The sequence below is a fragment of the Castanea sativa genome, chromosome 3, assembly GCF_040712315.1.
Source record: "Castanea sativa cultivar Marrone di Chiusa Pesio chromosome 3, ASM4071231v1".
Classification (NCBI taxonomy): domain Eukaryota; kingdom Viridiplantae; phylum Streptophyta; class Magnoliopsida; order Fagales; family Fagaceae; genus Castanea; species Castanea sativa.
In genome coordinates, this window is record NC_134015.1 from 34,194,922 (window position 1) to 34,213,132 (window position 18,211).

Here is an 18,211-nt window from a genome sequence, read left to right on the forward strand (position 1 = left end):
TTAAGGATTGCTGGTTGCCTAGAAGTTCAAGAAGCACTGTCACCCCCATTCCCTCGGTTCTGGACAGTGAGGCTAGAGTGGCAGATTTGGTGGACTCTGATTCATGTGGGTGGAACGACCAACTGCTTGAATCATGCTTCATTCCCTTCGAAGCATATCAGATCAGGTCCATTCCTCTCTGTGTATCCCCCCAAGCTGATTTTATGTACGAGGCACTTGAAAAGGAAGGTGTGTACACGGTGAAGTCAGGGTACAAGGCCATCTGTGAGGAAGCTAATGTGGCTGAGGCTTCGATATCAAACTCGGCAGCAACAAGAGAATTATGGTCTGGAATCTGGAAGCTAGGGAAGATAAAACACTTTCTGTGGAGGGCTTGTACAAATTGCTTGCCAACAAAAGTAAATTTGCTCAAAAGAAAAATCGTGTCGGATTCGGTGTGCCATCGGTGTGGACGGTGTGAAGAAGATACACTGCATGCATTATGGAGCTGTGAGGCGATCAAGCTCGTCTGGTGCACAGATTTCAGTTGGGTTAATCAGTTTGAAGCGGCCCATGGGGACTTCTTAGATCTGGTTGGCCACATAATGTCGCGTCCTCAAGTGATTGAGCTGTTCGCTACAACAGCATGGCATATATGGCTTCACCGAAACAAGACTAGACTCTCCAAGAGCACACAGTTTCGCTGGGATGATCAGAGATGCGGCTTGCAACGTTCTGCAGATTTTCAAGCAGAGCCAGACTACTCTTGCAGCAGAAAACCAATAAAACCGAGACGAAGATGAAGATGGATGCCTCCAAAACTAGGTGAGTATAAAATAAATTTTGATGGAGCGATGTTTAATTAGAGCGAGGAGGCAGGGATTGGTGTTATGGTGCGCGATTCATCAGGACAGGTCATAGCTGCTTGGGCCGAAAAGGTGGGAATACCATGCAACAGTGAGTTGTTGGAAATGTTAGCGGTAAGGCGAGCTGTAATTTTTGCCACTGAAATTGGTATACATCAGCCACACTTTGAAGGAGATTCAGAAACAATAATCAAGGCTCTACAAACGTGTACTTTATTTTCCTCCTCATTTGGTTACCTAGTAAAAGATACTTTGGTCCATGCTAGCTCCCTTAGGAGTTTCTCTTTCTCTCATACTATTCGGTAAGGAAATATGCTCCCTTAGGAGTTTCTCTCTCTCATACTATTCGGTAAGGAAATACGGTTGCACATGCCTTAACCTAGAGAACAAAACTTTCTTTTCTATTATTAGTTTGGATGGAGTATGTTCCACCGGATATTGATACTTTTGTTTCGGCTAATTTTGTAGTTCATTAATAAAAAGTTCAGGCAAGGTTTTTTTTCCTCAAAAAAATAAAAAAATAATACATAAAAACACATCCATTTTCCTTATTAATTCTCTTTTTAATTACATATCACAAATTTAGACCACTACTACATATATGTTATTAAAAGAATTTAAGAAAAGTAAAATATTAAGATTAATATAATTAAAAATATGAATATATTATTTTATTGAATTCATAAATATTTAATTTAAGTGCATAATTTTTTTTTTTTTTTCATTTCGAAACATTTTGTTTCAATTGTTCCCTAAAAAACTAAATATGACTATATAAGAAAGAATTTCATATATTGAACACCTTTAATGTGAAGCTTTTATAAGCCAACACATTAGGTTATGTACTTGGTATTTGTATGCTGGCAAATTATTTACAATGTAATACCATCATTTATTTTGAGATTTTTTTGTTATATAATTATACACATTATATCATGAAATGGATTCAAGTTACACCTCGTGTAACTTTTACAAAGTTACACATTTTTTACATCATAAATCTCTAAAATATCTAACAATTAAAAAACAAGTACAATTAATATTATTTTTCATTTTATTACCTAATCAATACTATTTTTTATAACCCCCCCCCCCCCCCCGCCTGCCATTTACTGGTTTCTTTTTTTTTCTTTTTTTTTTTGTGGAGAAACTACTAGTTTTTATTTGATTAAAGGGCACACTGCTATTTTTCTATAAATAAATAAATAAATAAGTAGTCGTGCCATACTAATCTAGAACACCCCCACCATAGCCAAACCTCCCGTTTGGACAAAAGAAGCAATTGAATGGAACACTATATTTATGATAAAACAATCTGAACAATGAAAAATAACATTAATTAAATAATTTTTTAATTTATACATATTAATGCTAAGTAAGACTGCAAAAAATGCGGAGCACTGTTTGTTTTGACAATGAGGCTTTTTAGAAAATAAGTTATTTTTCAAGAAACATTTTTTATAAAACTATCTCATTTTTCAATATCTAGTAGCAACTTTAAATTAGTTAAAAGACAACCTCCTAACTTCCCTTATTTATCAGTTTCTCAAAAAAAAAATTCATTTATTTAACTAACTTGCTGTGAGATAGAATTGTTTTCTAAAAATATTTAATAGAAAACTATATCTAAAAATAAGTCATACTTTTATGGTGACCAAAAATAATTTTCCTTTCACTCATCTTCTTTTATGTTACCAAAGAATAGAAAACATAAAAAAAATTATATTTATACAAGATTTTCCATAGAAAGAAACATAGCTTAAATATTAGTTTATTAAAAGAGTATTTTAGAAATTTTAACAAAAATATAATTTTAGACCACTCACTTATCAAATATTACAAAAATATTGAATGCAAATTCAGCCTGAGTTATCACTAAACGTTGAATAGGAATACTTAATACTTGAAGGCTTTGTATTCCCTGTAATATAAATTCTTAATCCAATATAATAACCTTTACAGTGATTCAAAACATACCATAGGTTTCTCTCTTTCTGAATGGGTTAAGCAGATGAGTTTTGCCTATTTTTGTGTCCCATGTGAGTTTGGACGGCTTGGATGGCAAAGCAAACAAGAGTATTTCGGCACATATATGAAGTTTAAGAAATAAATTAACTAAATAAAAGTACAAAAAATGTAAGTACAAATACCCTCAAAATCTATTCTATTATCTACGTTTTTTTAACTTCAAGCTCAGAATTATCACATTTCAATTTTAGCCCTTTTGTTATCAACTTAGAAGTAAATAAAAGATGAATCGTAAGTACATTGTAATTATTTAACATTTTTTTTTCTTAGAAAAGCAGCTTGTTGGATGTTAATATTAAAGTTAAACTAGTTTGGCCACCAAAAACTTTTAAGCAAAAATTTGTGTGTTATAAAATATACCAAGCATGTTAATATCCTACAAAGCATGTTAATATCCTAATTTTTAATAATGTTAAAATTGAATGAAACAACTATCTCAAAGATCCTGTGTTTTTTTTATTAAAAAAAAAACTTTTTTTAATAATTGAAACAACCATCCCAGTTTTGAAACTAAGGTTTGGTTGTTGTAGTTGAAAGAAACAAGTATGCGCCACCAAAACTAGTTTTTGAAGAAATAGAATAAGAAAAGTGGCATATGATCTCTTGCAAAAATAGCTGTTTGATCACAAAGCCAACATGTCTCTCCCCTGTTCGGCTCCACTAGTCATTTTTCAAAGACAAGCCAAGCTAAAAACTGAACAAGCAAAAGAAAGATTTTAATATTGCACCATGCTCGTACAGTCTGAAATATGAGTACATAACAGGCTATGAATTTTGGTGCCAGCATTCATATAAAAGTTCCCATTAATAAAACATTATAATTTCCATTCATAAGAAAAGATAGAGAGAGCATGCCTTTGCCATGACAGATACAAAAGCTTTTAAAAGAAGATTAGTTGTTACAATTGTGATGGCATTTGAGTACCCCCAACCAAGCATATAAGCTTTATTCATATTATCTTCTAAATTCACAATCCAACTGACTCTTCCTTATCAACATATGTACATATGTCCTCTAAAGTTATCAATTTGGAGTTTCAATTCTGACCCCTTACCACACAAACAGAGAGACCTTAAAACACTTTAAGGAATTCATAGAAAGAATAAGATGTGTTAACATATTACAAAGTTTTTTTAACTTAACCAAAAACAATTAAAAAAAAAAGATAAATATAAATGATCCACTAGACGATTGAAAGATTTGCTTGAACCGAGACAAAAAGCAATTAGAGAACTTTGAAAGCCAATATGAAATAGGGTTCTACATCATATTCGGATATAATAACCTCGTCATATTGCTTTGCTTCTTGCCAGAATAGCTTTATCTTCAGAAATTAATAATCAAGAAATCACATTGATACCTTAAAAGGCATCGATAACAAAGTTTGTAAAGACCCACTAAGAGACATCAATATAATGTTGAAAATAAGAATCAGATCATAATTTTAACTATAATATACATAATGACCCTTTATATAAATACTCAAAAATAGGCAGTTTACTACCATACACAAGCTAATGTAGCAAAGCAATCAGAGAACTTTGAAGGCAAATACATAATACATGTTCCACATAAAATTCAGAGCATAGAAATTCATCATTTTGCTTTGCCAACTTAAAAATAAAAAACATAAACATAGATATTTGCCCAATAAAATGCACAAAAATGTAATTCCATTATTTTTGGCATAACAGAGTTGTGCAAAGGAATTTTTTCACAGCATAAATATGTTAGTGCCAAAGTGTCAATTTAGCACCCTTAAACCCTTTTCTCTATGTTTCCTTGCAACTGAACTTGAAGAAGCAAGGGGCTATTTGGTGCATAATAATAATAATAATACTGGGTTATATTTCCGAACCCAAAAAAAAAAAAACCAAGAAAGAAAGAAAGAAAGAAAGAGGTGGGTGACCGTGGGGGTCACTAAGTTGTATACCTGATTCCAGAATCAACAGCTTAAAGAGGAGCTACCGATCGCTCTTTTGTTCAAGACGGCGGCTCTCTTTTTCTCTTTTCCATTTGGGATTTCCTTTCAAAGGCTAAACAGATTAGGTGACTTTTATAGGTGATATCTGATAGATTGGAGGTTGGAATTAGGGTTTAGTGGTTCAGTTAGACCGCACAGCAGTGTCTCACGGACAGTTCACCCATGACCCAACCAATATATATTGACCAGGTGTTAACCTAAAACTAAGTTTGTTTCCCTTCATTTTTATAATATTTTTATAACAAATTTTAACTTGTTATTGGTTGTTATTATTGGAGTAAAAAATTAATCTTAGTATTTAATTCAAATTTAAACTAATAATAACTAACTACCTATGATTTGTTGTGAAAATGTAGTGGATGTAGGATTTCTCTACAAATTCTGAAATAATATATCTTTTAAATTAATTCTTTTTGAGAAATAATATGTTCACAACATTTTCACAACATTTTTACAATAAATTTTAAGTGATAGGTTGTTACTAGTTGTTATTGTTGGGGCAAAAAGTAATCTCAGTGTTAGGTTTAAATTTGAACCAATAACAACTAACAACTAACAACTTATAATTTGTTGTGAAAATGTTGTAAACGTAGCATCTTTTTTTTTTTTTCCACAAACAAGTAGAAAAAGATAAAAATAGTGTTGATGTCCTTTTTTTTTTTGGTGCAAAATGACCCAATGGCAGAAGAAGCCCAACAATATGAAAAAAAGGTGAAGAAAGATAATAGTAAAGTAAAAACTATTAAGCCTAAATGACAGGAATAGTGGTTCACAAGCTCACAAAATAACAAAGTGGCTTCAAAGCAAGCAAACAAACTAAGGAAACCCCAAAGAATGAAATGGTAAGCAAAAAGGGGTCAGAGTAGCCCAAATAAAAGAATTAATAAATGAGATTGATTCGAATGCCAATAAACCCAAAAGTAAATATTGTGGTAATTGAGCCAGGGAAACCAGAAATATTTAGCAAAAGCCAATGGGAATGTGAGATGTAGGAAATAAGGAAATGGGCCAAGGATGCCCCAAGGAATGAAACGGGTCAAAGATGCCTAAGGAATAAAATGGGTCAGGGAAGCCCAAGATGTTATATGGACTAACCTAGCAGGGCAATGAGAACTAAAGGAAGGAATAACACATGAAACTAACATGGCAAACCCAGAGGAAGTCCAGCAAACAAAATTAAACGATATCATTCCAGAAAACAACGCAGTGGCACAGCAGGAGTACTAGCTAGCTCACGAACCAGAAGTGAAAGGAGACAAGGACTGAATTAAAGGAGAAAAAGCCCACACACAAGCAATACCCAGCCCAAAGAAGAAATGAGATGCAAAGAATGAAGACCTAATAACTCATCCACACCACAAAGAGTTAAGCAAGCATCAGAACACGCAACAGGACCAGAAAAACCCGCAACAATGGCAAAAACGTGAACAACAGACAAGCAATAGACTTATATGGGAGGGAAACACACACAAGGTTCAAGCACCACCCACTTGTACCCAGTTAATACAAGAGCGGTAGGCCATTGGTCAGAGGTAAGAGAGGGTGTGGTCTGGCAGTGGGGAGAAGGGGGAAGCATATTCTAGGGATCCCGCTTAAGCTCTTTTGGAGGAAATGTCCTGCTGGGATGACATACCACCTAAAAGAGACAAACATGAGTTGAAATCACTAGGTCCATGCTATAGGAGTTAGTAAGAAAGAAACCCAGCCCTTATCTAGATAGGAATGCCACAGGAAGCTAGAAAACAAAACAAAGCTACTTTTGTATGGGGATGAAGCATGGCACAGCCAGCACAGTGTAGTGGTGGTGGCCGGGTAGCCAGCAGACTAGTAAGCAGTCCAGGAAGGACACCAACAACAGGCCAAAAGTAGTTAAGGGGCAAAATGGTAAATCTAATCACGGTAGGTAGTATAAAAAGGCTTAGTCATGTACAGTGTACAACAACAAGAACAAGGAAGAATAAGAGAAAACACTGAAAACAGATAAGTAAGAAACAAAGAAAACAAAAGAAGATAAGATAAATGAGAGTGAGAAAGCTAATAGGAGTACTAGGAGTGAAAAGCATGCATCAATAGGCTACCCACTTCTCTCCCTCTCAATAGCCCACTCACTAGCAAGTTAAGAATCTGAGATTAAGCCACTTAGGTCTATTCTCCAGAGTAGGTAATTTCTATGGCAGGATTCCCCTGTGAGGTTACCCACATTGAAGATTAGTTTCCTTCTTGGACTTGAATCTGCCAAGGAGCCAAGTTTAGCATACTAATTTTCTTCCATCTTTTGTTTTGATTATTCAATGACTAATGCTAATTCCTTGTTATTTATTTACTCCTGTTATACTTACATTATCATATTTTCCTTTTGCAAAACTATTTAAGCGTTATCTTTGTCAATAGCAAGTACTATAGTTAAAATTTTGTGGTGGAATTTAAAAGTACTCACAAGTGTACGAACCGTACCGAAGTATCATTTGACAAGAACAAGGTTGAACCCATAGGGACTTGAATGAATGTAGGAAAATTAATCAAATCTTAACCAAATAAATCCTAATCTAGTTTTCGTAGTCTCTATGACAACGGAATCAAATTTAGGTCAGTGTCCTTTCACTTTGGATGACGTGTTCTTCCTTGCTGCACATGGGGGGAAGAGGTTCCTTGATTGTGAGTGGGTGAGGTTGCTGTCCATAGGGCCAAGAGACCACATGCAAGGGAGGTTGATGCGAACCTCAATCGACACGTTTTGAGACCCAACAAAAATATTGGAATATTTACCCAAGAAAACTAAAATTCAGATTTATGATAGAAACCCTGACCCAATGTTTATAAGAGAAACGCGAACCAAAGGTATAAGTTGACCTTGACCCAATGATTATAAAGAATCACGAACCAAAGGTATAAAGTTTGAACGCCACAAGGTGTTAGGATTAGTGCCCTTAAATCCTATTGTATGATGCTATGTATGATATTATGTATGACATTATGTATAACATGATGTATGACTTAATATTGTGATTAATAAAGTTATTTTATTATTATCTAAAATAATGGTAACATGAATATGGGACATTATCATATAGTCCATGAGATGCATTGTATGTGATTTATGTGAAAAGTCACAGAAGATGTAAATCACAAGTTCTTTGTAAACTCAGAATTTATAGTTCGTAGTCGGTGATGAAATTGGGCATTTCATCTGCGAAGACTATAACATGTCAACTAAGATGATTTGTCTTGATCATGGAAGTGGAAACTTCTAGTTGATATGTTGATATGTTGATATGTTTTAAGAGTTAAAACATATTGAACTGGACCGCTGTGAGGTTTATTATTCTCCTAACGACTGTCAAATGAATAATAAATCTCACGACTTCTATTTGCATGAACTCTTAATTCTGAGAGAATAATGGACCTGATCATGAAGTGTAGGTTACTTTGATATATCAGGAGTGAGACCTGAAGTGACGGTCAAAACCTCAGTATGTTGGGCAGCCACATTTAGTGTTGATGGAACATATATTCTTAATATGGAATTCATAGTCTCTTGATGGAGATATAAAATATTCCCTTGAGATAAGTTTAATGGTTTCAGTTATTCAGATAGTTAGGCCTAACCACTTTAGTAAGAAATTACTAAAGTATATATTTGTGAAATTGGATTTCATAAATATATAATGAATAACTTTAAAGAATTAAACCGGGTACTCAAGGATAAGATGTAGTAATTTACAAAGTGGCAGTCTACATTTATGACTTTGTGTTACTACGAATATTTTATGAAGGGGTTACGTGTATAAAAAAGTCTTGGGATATAATTTATTAATAAGCGCTCTAGAGTCGCAATTATATTTATATAGTGGTATTAAATATAATTAATGGTAACTTTTGGACTTGTCAAGAGTTGACGGAAAAGCCCAAGGCCCATTGAAGCTAGTGTCTTATTGGTCCCTTTTGGTCCCACTTCAAGCCACACTAAAGCCCAATTGGAAAGGCCCAATAGGCCAACCCAATTAGATAATCAGCTTAGTTATAAAGGGAGAAACATACGAATTTTTATTAGATGAGATTAAAAAAGAAAAAGACACGGTGTGTGAGAGCGCGAGACACACTTTCATTCTCCCTTTGGAAAATTGATTGAGAGACCACACATCTGGGCGTAAAGTGGAATTGGAGTGAAGATTAAAAGTGTTCCCAAGTGCTTCTAATCTTTGTTTTGAATTTCTCCACACCAAGGTACGCTATCTTGTTCTTAAATTCGAAATTTACATAGTGCACGTTATCAATCATGAATGAAATAGATCCTTGTTTGTCGCTTCATTGTGGGTTTTGCATGAGATGCAAAACCGTAATTTTTCCTTCAATTGGTATCGAAGCCAGTTTTCATATCATGATTGTATACGTGTGATTCAATTTTTGAATTTAAGAAAAACTGTTATCATTATGTTTCAATTTTCTGCATCAAATTATGATGTTGTGTCATGCTTTTGATTTTAATGAATATGATTCCGTGATGTTCATATGCCATAAACGATTCAAATATAACTGTCATGTCCAAGGCGGTTAATTATCTAAAGGTTTTTCATCATTTCACGCGAAAGCATTGATGGCCGAAAGTTATATAATGCATGTACTTTTTGGCCGAATGGGACTTGTGAATGCATCTTTTTGGCCCACGGTTAATGCATGGTTTGACCATGGCTTGGCCACTTTTAGTTTTGAAGAAAGTGAGTCCGTGAAACTTTCTTCAAGAGCAACAGTTATGTAACCGTATTGTGAATGGTTGAAGTTTTGCACCTTTTGGACTATATTGCTTGCTTTGACCATTTTTTGTTGTTTTGAAAAAGGTGAATCCTTGTAGATTCAAATCTTCTGACAAAAATATATGTTGTCAAGGAAAAATTGTAATATAATATTATAATATATATATGTCATAACGTAATGTAATACATATATATATATATATATATATATTATATTATAATATATGTTATATATTATATTATAATATACTTAATACACATATATAACTTAATGTAATTAAATACATATTACATATATTAATTGGTATATTATATTATATATAATATAATATGAATTTTTATATGTAATAAGGGTTTTTATTACGTTATATATATATTTATATATATTAATGCTAGGGTTAAGAAATTTATTCCTAATTAGATTAGGATTATTTTTTCAACGTGTCTAGCATTATTATTGTGGGACTTAATCTTAAAAACCTTTATTTTAAAATATCTAGTGGGAGAGAGATTCAAGGGTTGGATCTCACGGTCTCCATTGTTGGTTGTGTGAAATATATACTTTGTCTTTGCCATTGGGTTTAGCATTCCATGGAGTATTTATTTCATGGTCCTACAAGATTGAATTTCTTGGTTTATAGTGGTTTGATAAACACCTTGTCTTAGTTTCGAGCTTTGCATTCCATGCGGAGGGTGTTTTATCATGGTACTACAAAATAAGCCTGTTAAAGGGATGAGATATGGTTACACATGATTCTAGACAATGGTATACACTAGACTAAGTATTTTAGTATCCTCTATGCTGAGTTCTTACTATTATTACTTAGAGGCTAAATGTAAAACGGCATATTATTAGTGTTTGATAAGAGTTATCATGATAGCACTAATAATGATAATAGTTCTCAATCAATCATATTATTTTATGTTCACTCTATGCTGAGGGATATTGAATATGAGATTGGGTTGTCGTTGCATATATTATTTTATGGTTTTATTAAGGTTCCATATTATATGTTTTTATGCAAAATTGATAATGTCCAATTTACTTATTATATTCATGTTTATTATTTTCAGATTTTGTCATGGCATCATTTAGCCCACTTGTTGCTATTCTTAACCAAAACAAACTATGTTGATTGGAAAAGAAATTTGGACATTGTTCTTGAAGAGCACAAATATGTGCTTACTCAACCATGTCCTAACTTTCCTTCATTAGATGCTCCTCTTGAGGAAAAACAACGATATGATCGTTGGCAGAAATCTAATGAGATGGCCAAGTGCTACATCCTAGCATCTATCTCAAATGTTCTACAACATCAAATGCAGGATGTAGAACTTGCTTCGGACATGAGGCAAATTTATAATACCAAAATGGATTGTCTTAGGATGATTGCTAATCTGAACACATTAGAAGTTTTAGGTGCCGACATTGATGGAGAATCCCAAGTGGATATGATACTCCGAATTCGACTCAATTATAACATGAACAAAAAGATTTATTCTTTGTCTGAATTAATGAATGAGTTAGTGGCGGCGGAAGGCATCCTTGGTACTTCTAGTGTTGAAGCCAATGTGGGTGAAGCTTCTACTTCTCAACCTAAGTCGGAAGAAGGACTTCACTAAGAAAGATGGTAAACAAATTGCCTTAGGGGTTGCCAACAAAGGAAAGAAAACCAAAGGAAAGTGTTTCCATTGTGGTGAGAAAGGACATTGGAAGAGGAATTGTCCAACATACAAGGAATTTGCCAAGAATAAAGGTATGAAAAGTTCATTTCTTCTTGAAATATGTTTGGTACGTAATCCAATGATTCCCGGTGTGTGGATTCGGTGTTGTACTAATCATATACGCAATTCTTTGCGGGGTTCCGGAGACCAAAAAAGTTGAATGAGGGAGAACTATTTTTTACTTTGGCCGATGGGAGCAAGATTCCGGTTGAAGTTTGTTGGAGTGTTTAATTTGTGTTTTAAGTCTAGAGTTTTAATATTGGAAAACCTGTTTGTATGTACCTAATGTTCGTAGGAATTTAATTTCTCGCAACTTACTTAGGTAAACATGGATATTGTGTTATCCCGAAAGACAATGTTGTAATAAAGAAGGATAAAGTGTTTATCTCGTCTGCAATATTGTAGGTGGTCTTTATATTTTAACTCCTGATAAGCATGAATTATACAATTCTGAATTAGATAGTAACTCTCATGTGAAATCATTAAAGAGAAAGTTTCCTTCTACTAGTGATGCATATCTATGGCACTTGCGTTTAGGTCATATTAATTCAAGTAGGATTCAAAGACTAATCAAAGATGGAATTTTACAGCCCATGGACTTTGATGGTTTTCCAGTTTGCGAATCTTGTTTAGAAGGTAAGATGACCAAACGACCTTTTAATGCAAAAGGTAGAAGAGTCCAAGATTTGCTAGAACTAGCACATTCAGATGTATATGGTCCTATGTCAATCCAAGCAAGAGGTGGCTATGAGTATTTTATTACTTTCACTGATGATTACTCTAGATTTGGTTATGTGTACCTAATGAAACGGAAGTCCGAAGCCTTTGAAAAGTTCAAAGAGTTTAGGGCTGAAGTTGAGAATCAATTGGGTAAATACATAAAGGCCATTCGATCTGATCGAGGTGGCGAATACCTTCTTGGTGATTTTAAGGATTACTTGACTGAAAATGAGATTATATCCCAGTTGACTGCACCTGGAACTCCACAACAAAATGGTGTAGCAGAAAGAAGGAATAGGACTCTTTTAGATATGGTTAGGTCCATGTTGAGTTATTCGACTCTACCAATTTCTTTTTGGGGATATGCCTTAAATACCGCAATGTATCTTCCCGAATTTATTACCTTCGAAGTCTTTTGCTAAAACACCTGTTGAGTTGTGGAATGGGCGTAAGCCTAGTATGAGACATCTCCACATTTGGGGTTGTCCAAGACATGTGTTGAAAGGAAAGTCGACAAGTTACGATCTAAAACAGAAGTAGCATTTTTTGTAGGGTATCCAAAAGGAACAGTTGGAGGTTTATTCTATAGTCATAAGGATAATAAAGTGTTTGTTAGCACAAATGCCAAATTCTTGGAAAATGACTATATGAATAATTTTACTCCTAGAAGTAGAGTTGTCTTGGCTGAAATGAATGCACCTGTAGTTGAACAACCAATGGATGAAAATAGGGATGATGTGGTTGTATTAGATACACCACAAGATACTACTTATGAGATGTCTAGTACACAGGTGCCTCGTCGTAGTGGGAGAATTGTTCGACCTCCTATAAGATTCATAGGTTTGGGAGAAACTTATGAGGCTATCTCAGAAGAGGTTGAATCGGATCCTTACACTTATGATGAAGTAATGAGTGATATAGATGCACATCATTGGGTCCAAGCTATGAAATCTGAATTGGATTTTATGGATTCTAATCATGTATGGGATCTTGTAAAGGCGCCTAACGGCATTAAACCTGTTGGTTGCAAATGGGTTTACAAGAGAAAGAGAGGGATAGATGGAAAGGTTGAAACCTTTAAAGCAAGACTAGTGGCAAAAGGGTATACACAAAAAGAAGGTATTGATTATGATGAAACTTTTTCGCCAGTAGCCATGCTTAAATCTATCAGAATTCTCTTATCCATTGCTGCTCATTATAATTATGAGATTTGGCAAATGGATGTCAAGACTGCATTTCTTAATGGCAATCTTGAAGAAGAAATATACATGTTGCAACCAGAAGGTTTCATAGCAAAGAACCAAGAGCATATGGTATGCAAGTTGAATAGGTTCATTTATGGACTTAAACAAGCATCTAGGTCATGGAACATCAGATTTGATCAAGCAATCAAGTCATTTGGTTTTGAACAAAATCTTGATGAACCATGTGTGTACAAAAGGCATCGAGACAAAGTAGTAATGTTCCTAGTGCTTTATGTTGATGATATTCTACTCATTGGAAATGATGTAGGGGTAATGTCATCGGTTAAAGTTTGGTTGTCAAGCCAATTTGATATGAAGGACTTGGGTGAGGCTAACTTTATTCTAGGGATCAAGCTTTGGCGAGATCGCAAGAATAAGATGTTAGGCTTATCACAAGCTGGATATATAGATAAGGTTCTAGAACGGTTTAGCATGCAAAACTCCAAGAAATGATTGCTTCCTTTTAGACATGGAGTTCCTCTGTCTGATGACCAAAGGCCTAAGACTCAAGAGGAAGAAAATATGATGAGACAAGTTCCTTATGCTTCTGCAGTGGGAAGTCTCATGTATGTCATGCTTTGTACTAGACCAGATATTTGTTATTCAGTTGGCATGGTCAGCCGATATCAATCAAATCCAGGACCAAAACATTGGCAAGCTGTAAAGCATATTCTCAAGTACCTTAGGAGAATGAGAGATTATATGCTTGTTTACCATAGTGAGGATTTGGGCTGATTCTAACGCAGGACATTCCAAGCTTGGCCCAAAGAAAGATGAAAGTGTAATAAATTTAATTCAAGCTACTTAGGGCTGATCTGGCTTAATTGGGAGTGATTTATGGCATGAATTAATGGCTGATTGACTTTCCAGCTCTATATCAGTTAAGGCAGATTTTTTTCCTATTTTGGATCTGCTAATTTCAGACCAAATCAATTTTTATTTAGGGTTTTATTATTTAGTACGTTTTTTAGGTATTTTCCTTGTTTTTAGGTGCATTTAATACTTTTTAGGTCAAACTTGATTCCTGATATGGTAAGGTATCAATTAGGAGTTATTTTAGAATATATTTTATTGTCTGTCAAGTTTTATGGAGCCCTTAAATAGGCTCTGAAGTCTGTAAACGTTTTTTAGAAAAATTATTGAATAGAAATCAGAAAAGGTGAGGCTTTGCTCTCTTTTGGTTCTTCAAGAACAGTGAACTTATCAAGGATTCTTCCTTGTGGCGTTCAAACTTTATACCTTTGGTTCGTGATTCTTTATAATCATTGGGTCAAGGTCAACTTATACCTTTGGTTTGCGTTTCTCTTATAAACGTTGGGTCAGGGTTTCTATCATAAATCTGAATTTTAGTTTTCCTGGGTAAATATTCCAATATTTTTGTTGGGTCTCAAAGCGTGTCGATTGAGGTTCGCATCAGAGGTCCTATATAATGCGCTCTCTCTACTGCCCATGGGGAGAGAGAAAAATTTTGAGGGTATGGGTGAGGCTGCTGTCCATGGGGCCAAGAGTCTACATACCAAAGAAGACAATATCATGCTAGTTGTGAATGGGTGGGTCCCCTAGCCGATCTATGTGGTAGTGTGGTATATTTGTGATAATTTACCTTAGGTTAGATATTATGGTTTTGGAAATTATATTTTTGGTGCTCACAGATTATAGTATATAGTTTCAAGGTATTTACTTTGAGAAACTTTATGTTTCATTATTTAATCATTCTTGTCTTATTATTATTATTATTGAAGATGAAACTTGCATTTCCCCCAACCCCATTAATTATGCTACTTACTGGGCGTTAGCTCATCCCACTCTCTAATAGTTTTTCAAATTTATTAGTTATACCTTGGGTATGGAGCTTACCTCTTTGGTGATGATTAGAGTGCTATGTTAAATTTAGAAACTCTTGCTGTAAATGGTTGGTGACTCGATCTTGCTATGTTCAACTTGACCTTAATTAATTCTTTTGGAGGTGGGTCGCTTGAGGTTTGTTAGCCTTTGGCGTGGTTGGCCTAGACTCGATGTTAAGGTCCTTATTCTTGATAAGATTGTAACTTTGTGTAATTTAATTAGAGTTTTGTAATATATTCATGTATTATGTGGAGGCACATGATTTTTTAGTTATTGTTCGTAAATGTGTTATAGAACTCTGACTTGTAATGTGGAGATTTTAGTATGGTTATATATTCTTATCATGTGGAATAGAAAGGAAAATAAAAATCTCTTATAGTTTGATTTGCCAAAAAGAAAAAAATCTACAGGTACCATTGGGGTATTCCTCACGCTTTAGGCCCTTTTGGGTTTGGGGCGTGACAGTAATGGTATCAGAGCTTAGGTTATGATTCTGTAGACTTTTGAAAATAGGAATTGATTTTGATCTAAGTCAGAGCATTAGGGGTTTGATGAATTCTTTATTTTGTACTTTCGTTTCAGATTCCACATGCTATTCCTTTTTGCTTATTTATCTTTTTATGCTAACCTTCTATGTTGCCTTGTGATTTACTTGCTTGTTTCTTGGGTATAGGTATAAGTACTTTGGTACACTATGCCTCCTAAAAAGAAAGCACGTAAAGTAAGGCATGTGGATGAGGTTACAGCTCCATGGCCTTAGGCAATGCCAAGAGCGTGAGAGATTTGTCATTCCTGGTGGTGGTGAAATTGATGAGGTGGCAGACAAGATCTATGCTAGGATTGCTAGATCAGTCCAAGGTGGTGAGCGTAGGTAGGAGGGTTGTTCTTTTGGGGAGTTCCATAAGCAAAACCCTCAAACTTTTAATGGTGAACCTGACCCAATGGCAGCAGAGAATTGGTTGCTAAAGATGGGAAAGTTATTGAGAGCCCTGAACTACTTGATTTTGGAGTTATTGGTTTCTACCCATGTTGGTGATACTTTAATGACTAATCTTGTGTTTAAGTATTGTATTCTTTGTATTGAGGGTAGAGAGATATTGGCTAACTTGGTGTTATTAGATATGCATGATTTTGATATTATTTTGGGCATGGATTGGTTGGCTTCTTACAATGCTAGTGTGCAATGTTTTGAGAAAAAGGTGGTGTTTAGGCCTCCTAGTGAATCAGAATTTCTATTTAAGGCTTTGTGTTTGCCTTTTATGCCTCGTGTGATATCATGCATACAAGCAAACCGCTTGCTTAGAAAGGGATGCCAAGGATTTCTTGCTAGTATAGTGGATTTACAAAGTAGAGAATTGGAGATAGGAGACATTCCCATTGTGAGGGAATTTTTGGATGTTTTTCCTGATGATCTACCTGGGTTGCTCCCGGATCGTGAGATTGAGTTCTCTATTGATCTCCTTCCAGGTACTACACCTATTTCTTAGGCACCATATAGAATGGCACCCACAGAGTTGAAAGAATTTAAGAAGCAATTGGTAGAATTGCTAGACAAGGGGTTTATTCGCCCTAGTGCCTCGCCTTGGGGAGCTCCAGTTTTATTTGTCAAGAAAAAGGATGGGTCTATGAGGTTATGTATTGATTACTGTGAGCTTAATAGAGTCACCATTAAGAATAAATATCCTTTGCCTCATATTGATGACCTATTCAATCAATTGCAAGGAGCACAAGTCTTTTTTGAGATTGATCTTTGTTCTAGTTACCACCAGTTGAAGATTAAGGGTGAGGATATACCAAAGACATCCTTTCGAACTAGATATGGTCATTATGAATTTTTGGTGATGCCTTTTGGATTAATTAATTCCCCTGCTGCTCTTATAGATTTGATGAATAGGGTATTTCATGAGTACGTGGATCGATTTGTCATTGTGTTCATTGATGATATCTTGATTTATTCTAAGAGTCAAGAAGAGCATGAAGAACACTTGAAGATTGTTTTACAGATTCTAAGAGAAAGGAAGTTGTATGCCAAACTGAAGAAGTTTGAATTTTGGTTGAATCAAGTGGTGTTCTTGGGTCATGTGATATCTAAGGATGGAATTACGGTGGATCCTAATAAGATAGAAGCGGTGGTTAATTGGGATAGGCCTACAAATGTGAGTAAGGTTAGAAGTTTCTTGGGCCTTATTGGTTACTATAGAAGATTTGTAAAGGGATTTTCCTACATTGCGGCTCCTTTGACACAATTAACCCGGAAGAATGTTAAATTCGAGTGGAAGAAAGAAGGTGAGAAAAGCTTCCAAGAGCTAAAGTGGAGAATGGTCACAGCTCCAGTGTTTACTATCCCTTCAAGTACAGGGGGTTTTGTAATTTATAGTGATGCTCCTCATAAGGGACTTGGTTGTGTGTTGAAGCAAAATGGGAAGGTTATGGCTTATGCCTCTCGTCAGTTGAAAAATTATGAGAAAAATTATCCCACTCATGACTTGGAATTTGCTGCAGTTGTTTTTGCTTTGAAAATTTGGAGACATTATTTGTATAAGGAAAGATGCGAGATTTTCGCTAATCATAAAAGTTTGAAGTATTTCTTTACCCAAAAGGAGTTAAATATGAGGCAACGGAGATGGTTGGAACTGGTTAAGAATTATGATTGTTCTATTAACTATCATCCTGGTAAGGCTAATGTTTTAGCTGATGCTCTTAGTAGAAAACCTTCAAGTTATTCAGTTGCTTTGCTAACCACTCGAAAGGAAATTATTCTTGATCTAGAAAGGATGGAGATTGAGGTTGTTATAGGCCATTCTGAGGCTTACTTGGTTAGTTTAAGCGTTCAATGGTAGAAAGAATTAAATTGTCACAAGACAATGACTCACATTTAAAGAAAATCATGGATGAGGTGCGTAGTGGAAAGATATCTAAATTTCTACTTTTGAGGATGGTGTTTTAAGATTTAGGAGTAGACTTTGTGTGCCAAATGATCTATTGATTAAAAAGGAGATTCTAGAGGAAGTGCATTGTTCCCCATATACAATACATCTAGCTAGTACAAAGATGTACCATGATCTTCG

At 34.8% G+C, this 18,211-nt stretch overlaps 1 protein-coding gene, 1 long non-coding RNA gene and 2 other non-coding genes across 4 annotated transcripts; 1 reads left to right on the forward strand and 3 right to left on the reverse strand.

The window, feature by feature from the left end:
- Positions 1–2,285: 2,285 nt before the first annotated feature.
- LOC142627651 (uncharacterized) lies at positions 2,286–5,000 on the reverse strand. Its single transcript, XR_012842904.1, has 2 exons — positions 4,808–5,000; positions 2,286–3,567 (listed from the first exon to the last, which is right to left on the reverse strand). It is a non-coding gene; the product is annotated as an uncharacterized LOC142627651 (long non-coding RNA).
- Positions 4,095–4,173, reverse strand: LOC142630138 (small nucleolar RNA R160). Its single transcript, XR_012843250.1, has one exon. It is a non-coding gene; the product is annotated as a small nucleolar RNA R160 (small nucleolar RNA).
- On the reverse strand, positions 4,401–4,480 carry LOC142630136 (small nucleolar RNA R160). Its single transcript, XR_012843248.1, has one exon. It is a non-coding gene; the product is annotated as a small nucleolar RNA R160 (small nucleolar RNA).
- Positions 5,001–16,084: 11,084 nt separating the features above from the next.
- LOC142628845 (uncharacterized) lies at positions 16,085–16,630 on the forward strand. The gene has a single exon (XM_075802882.1). It carries the CDS (start codon positions 16,085–16,087, stop codon positions 16,628–16,630), a length of 546 nt encoding a protein of 181 aa, XP_075658997.1.
- The last annotated feature ends 1,581 nt before the right edge of the window (positions 16,631–18,211 follow it).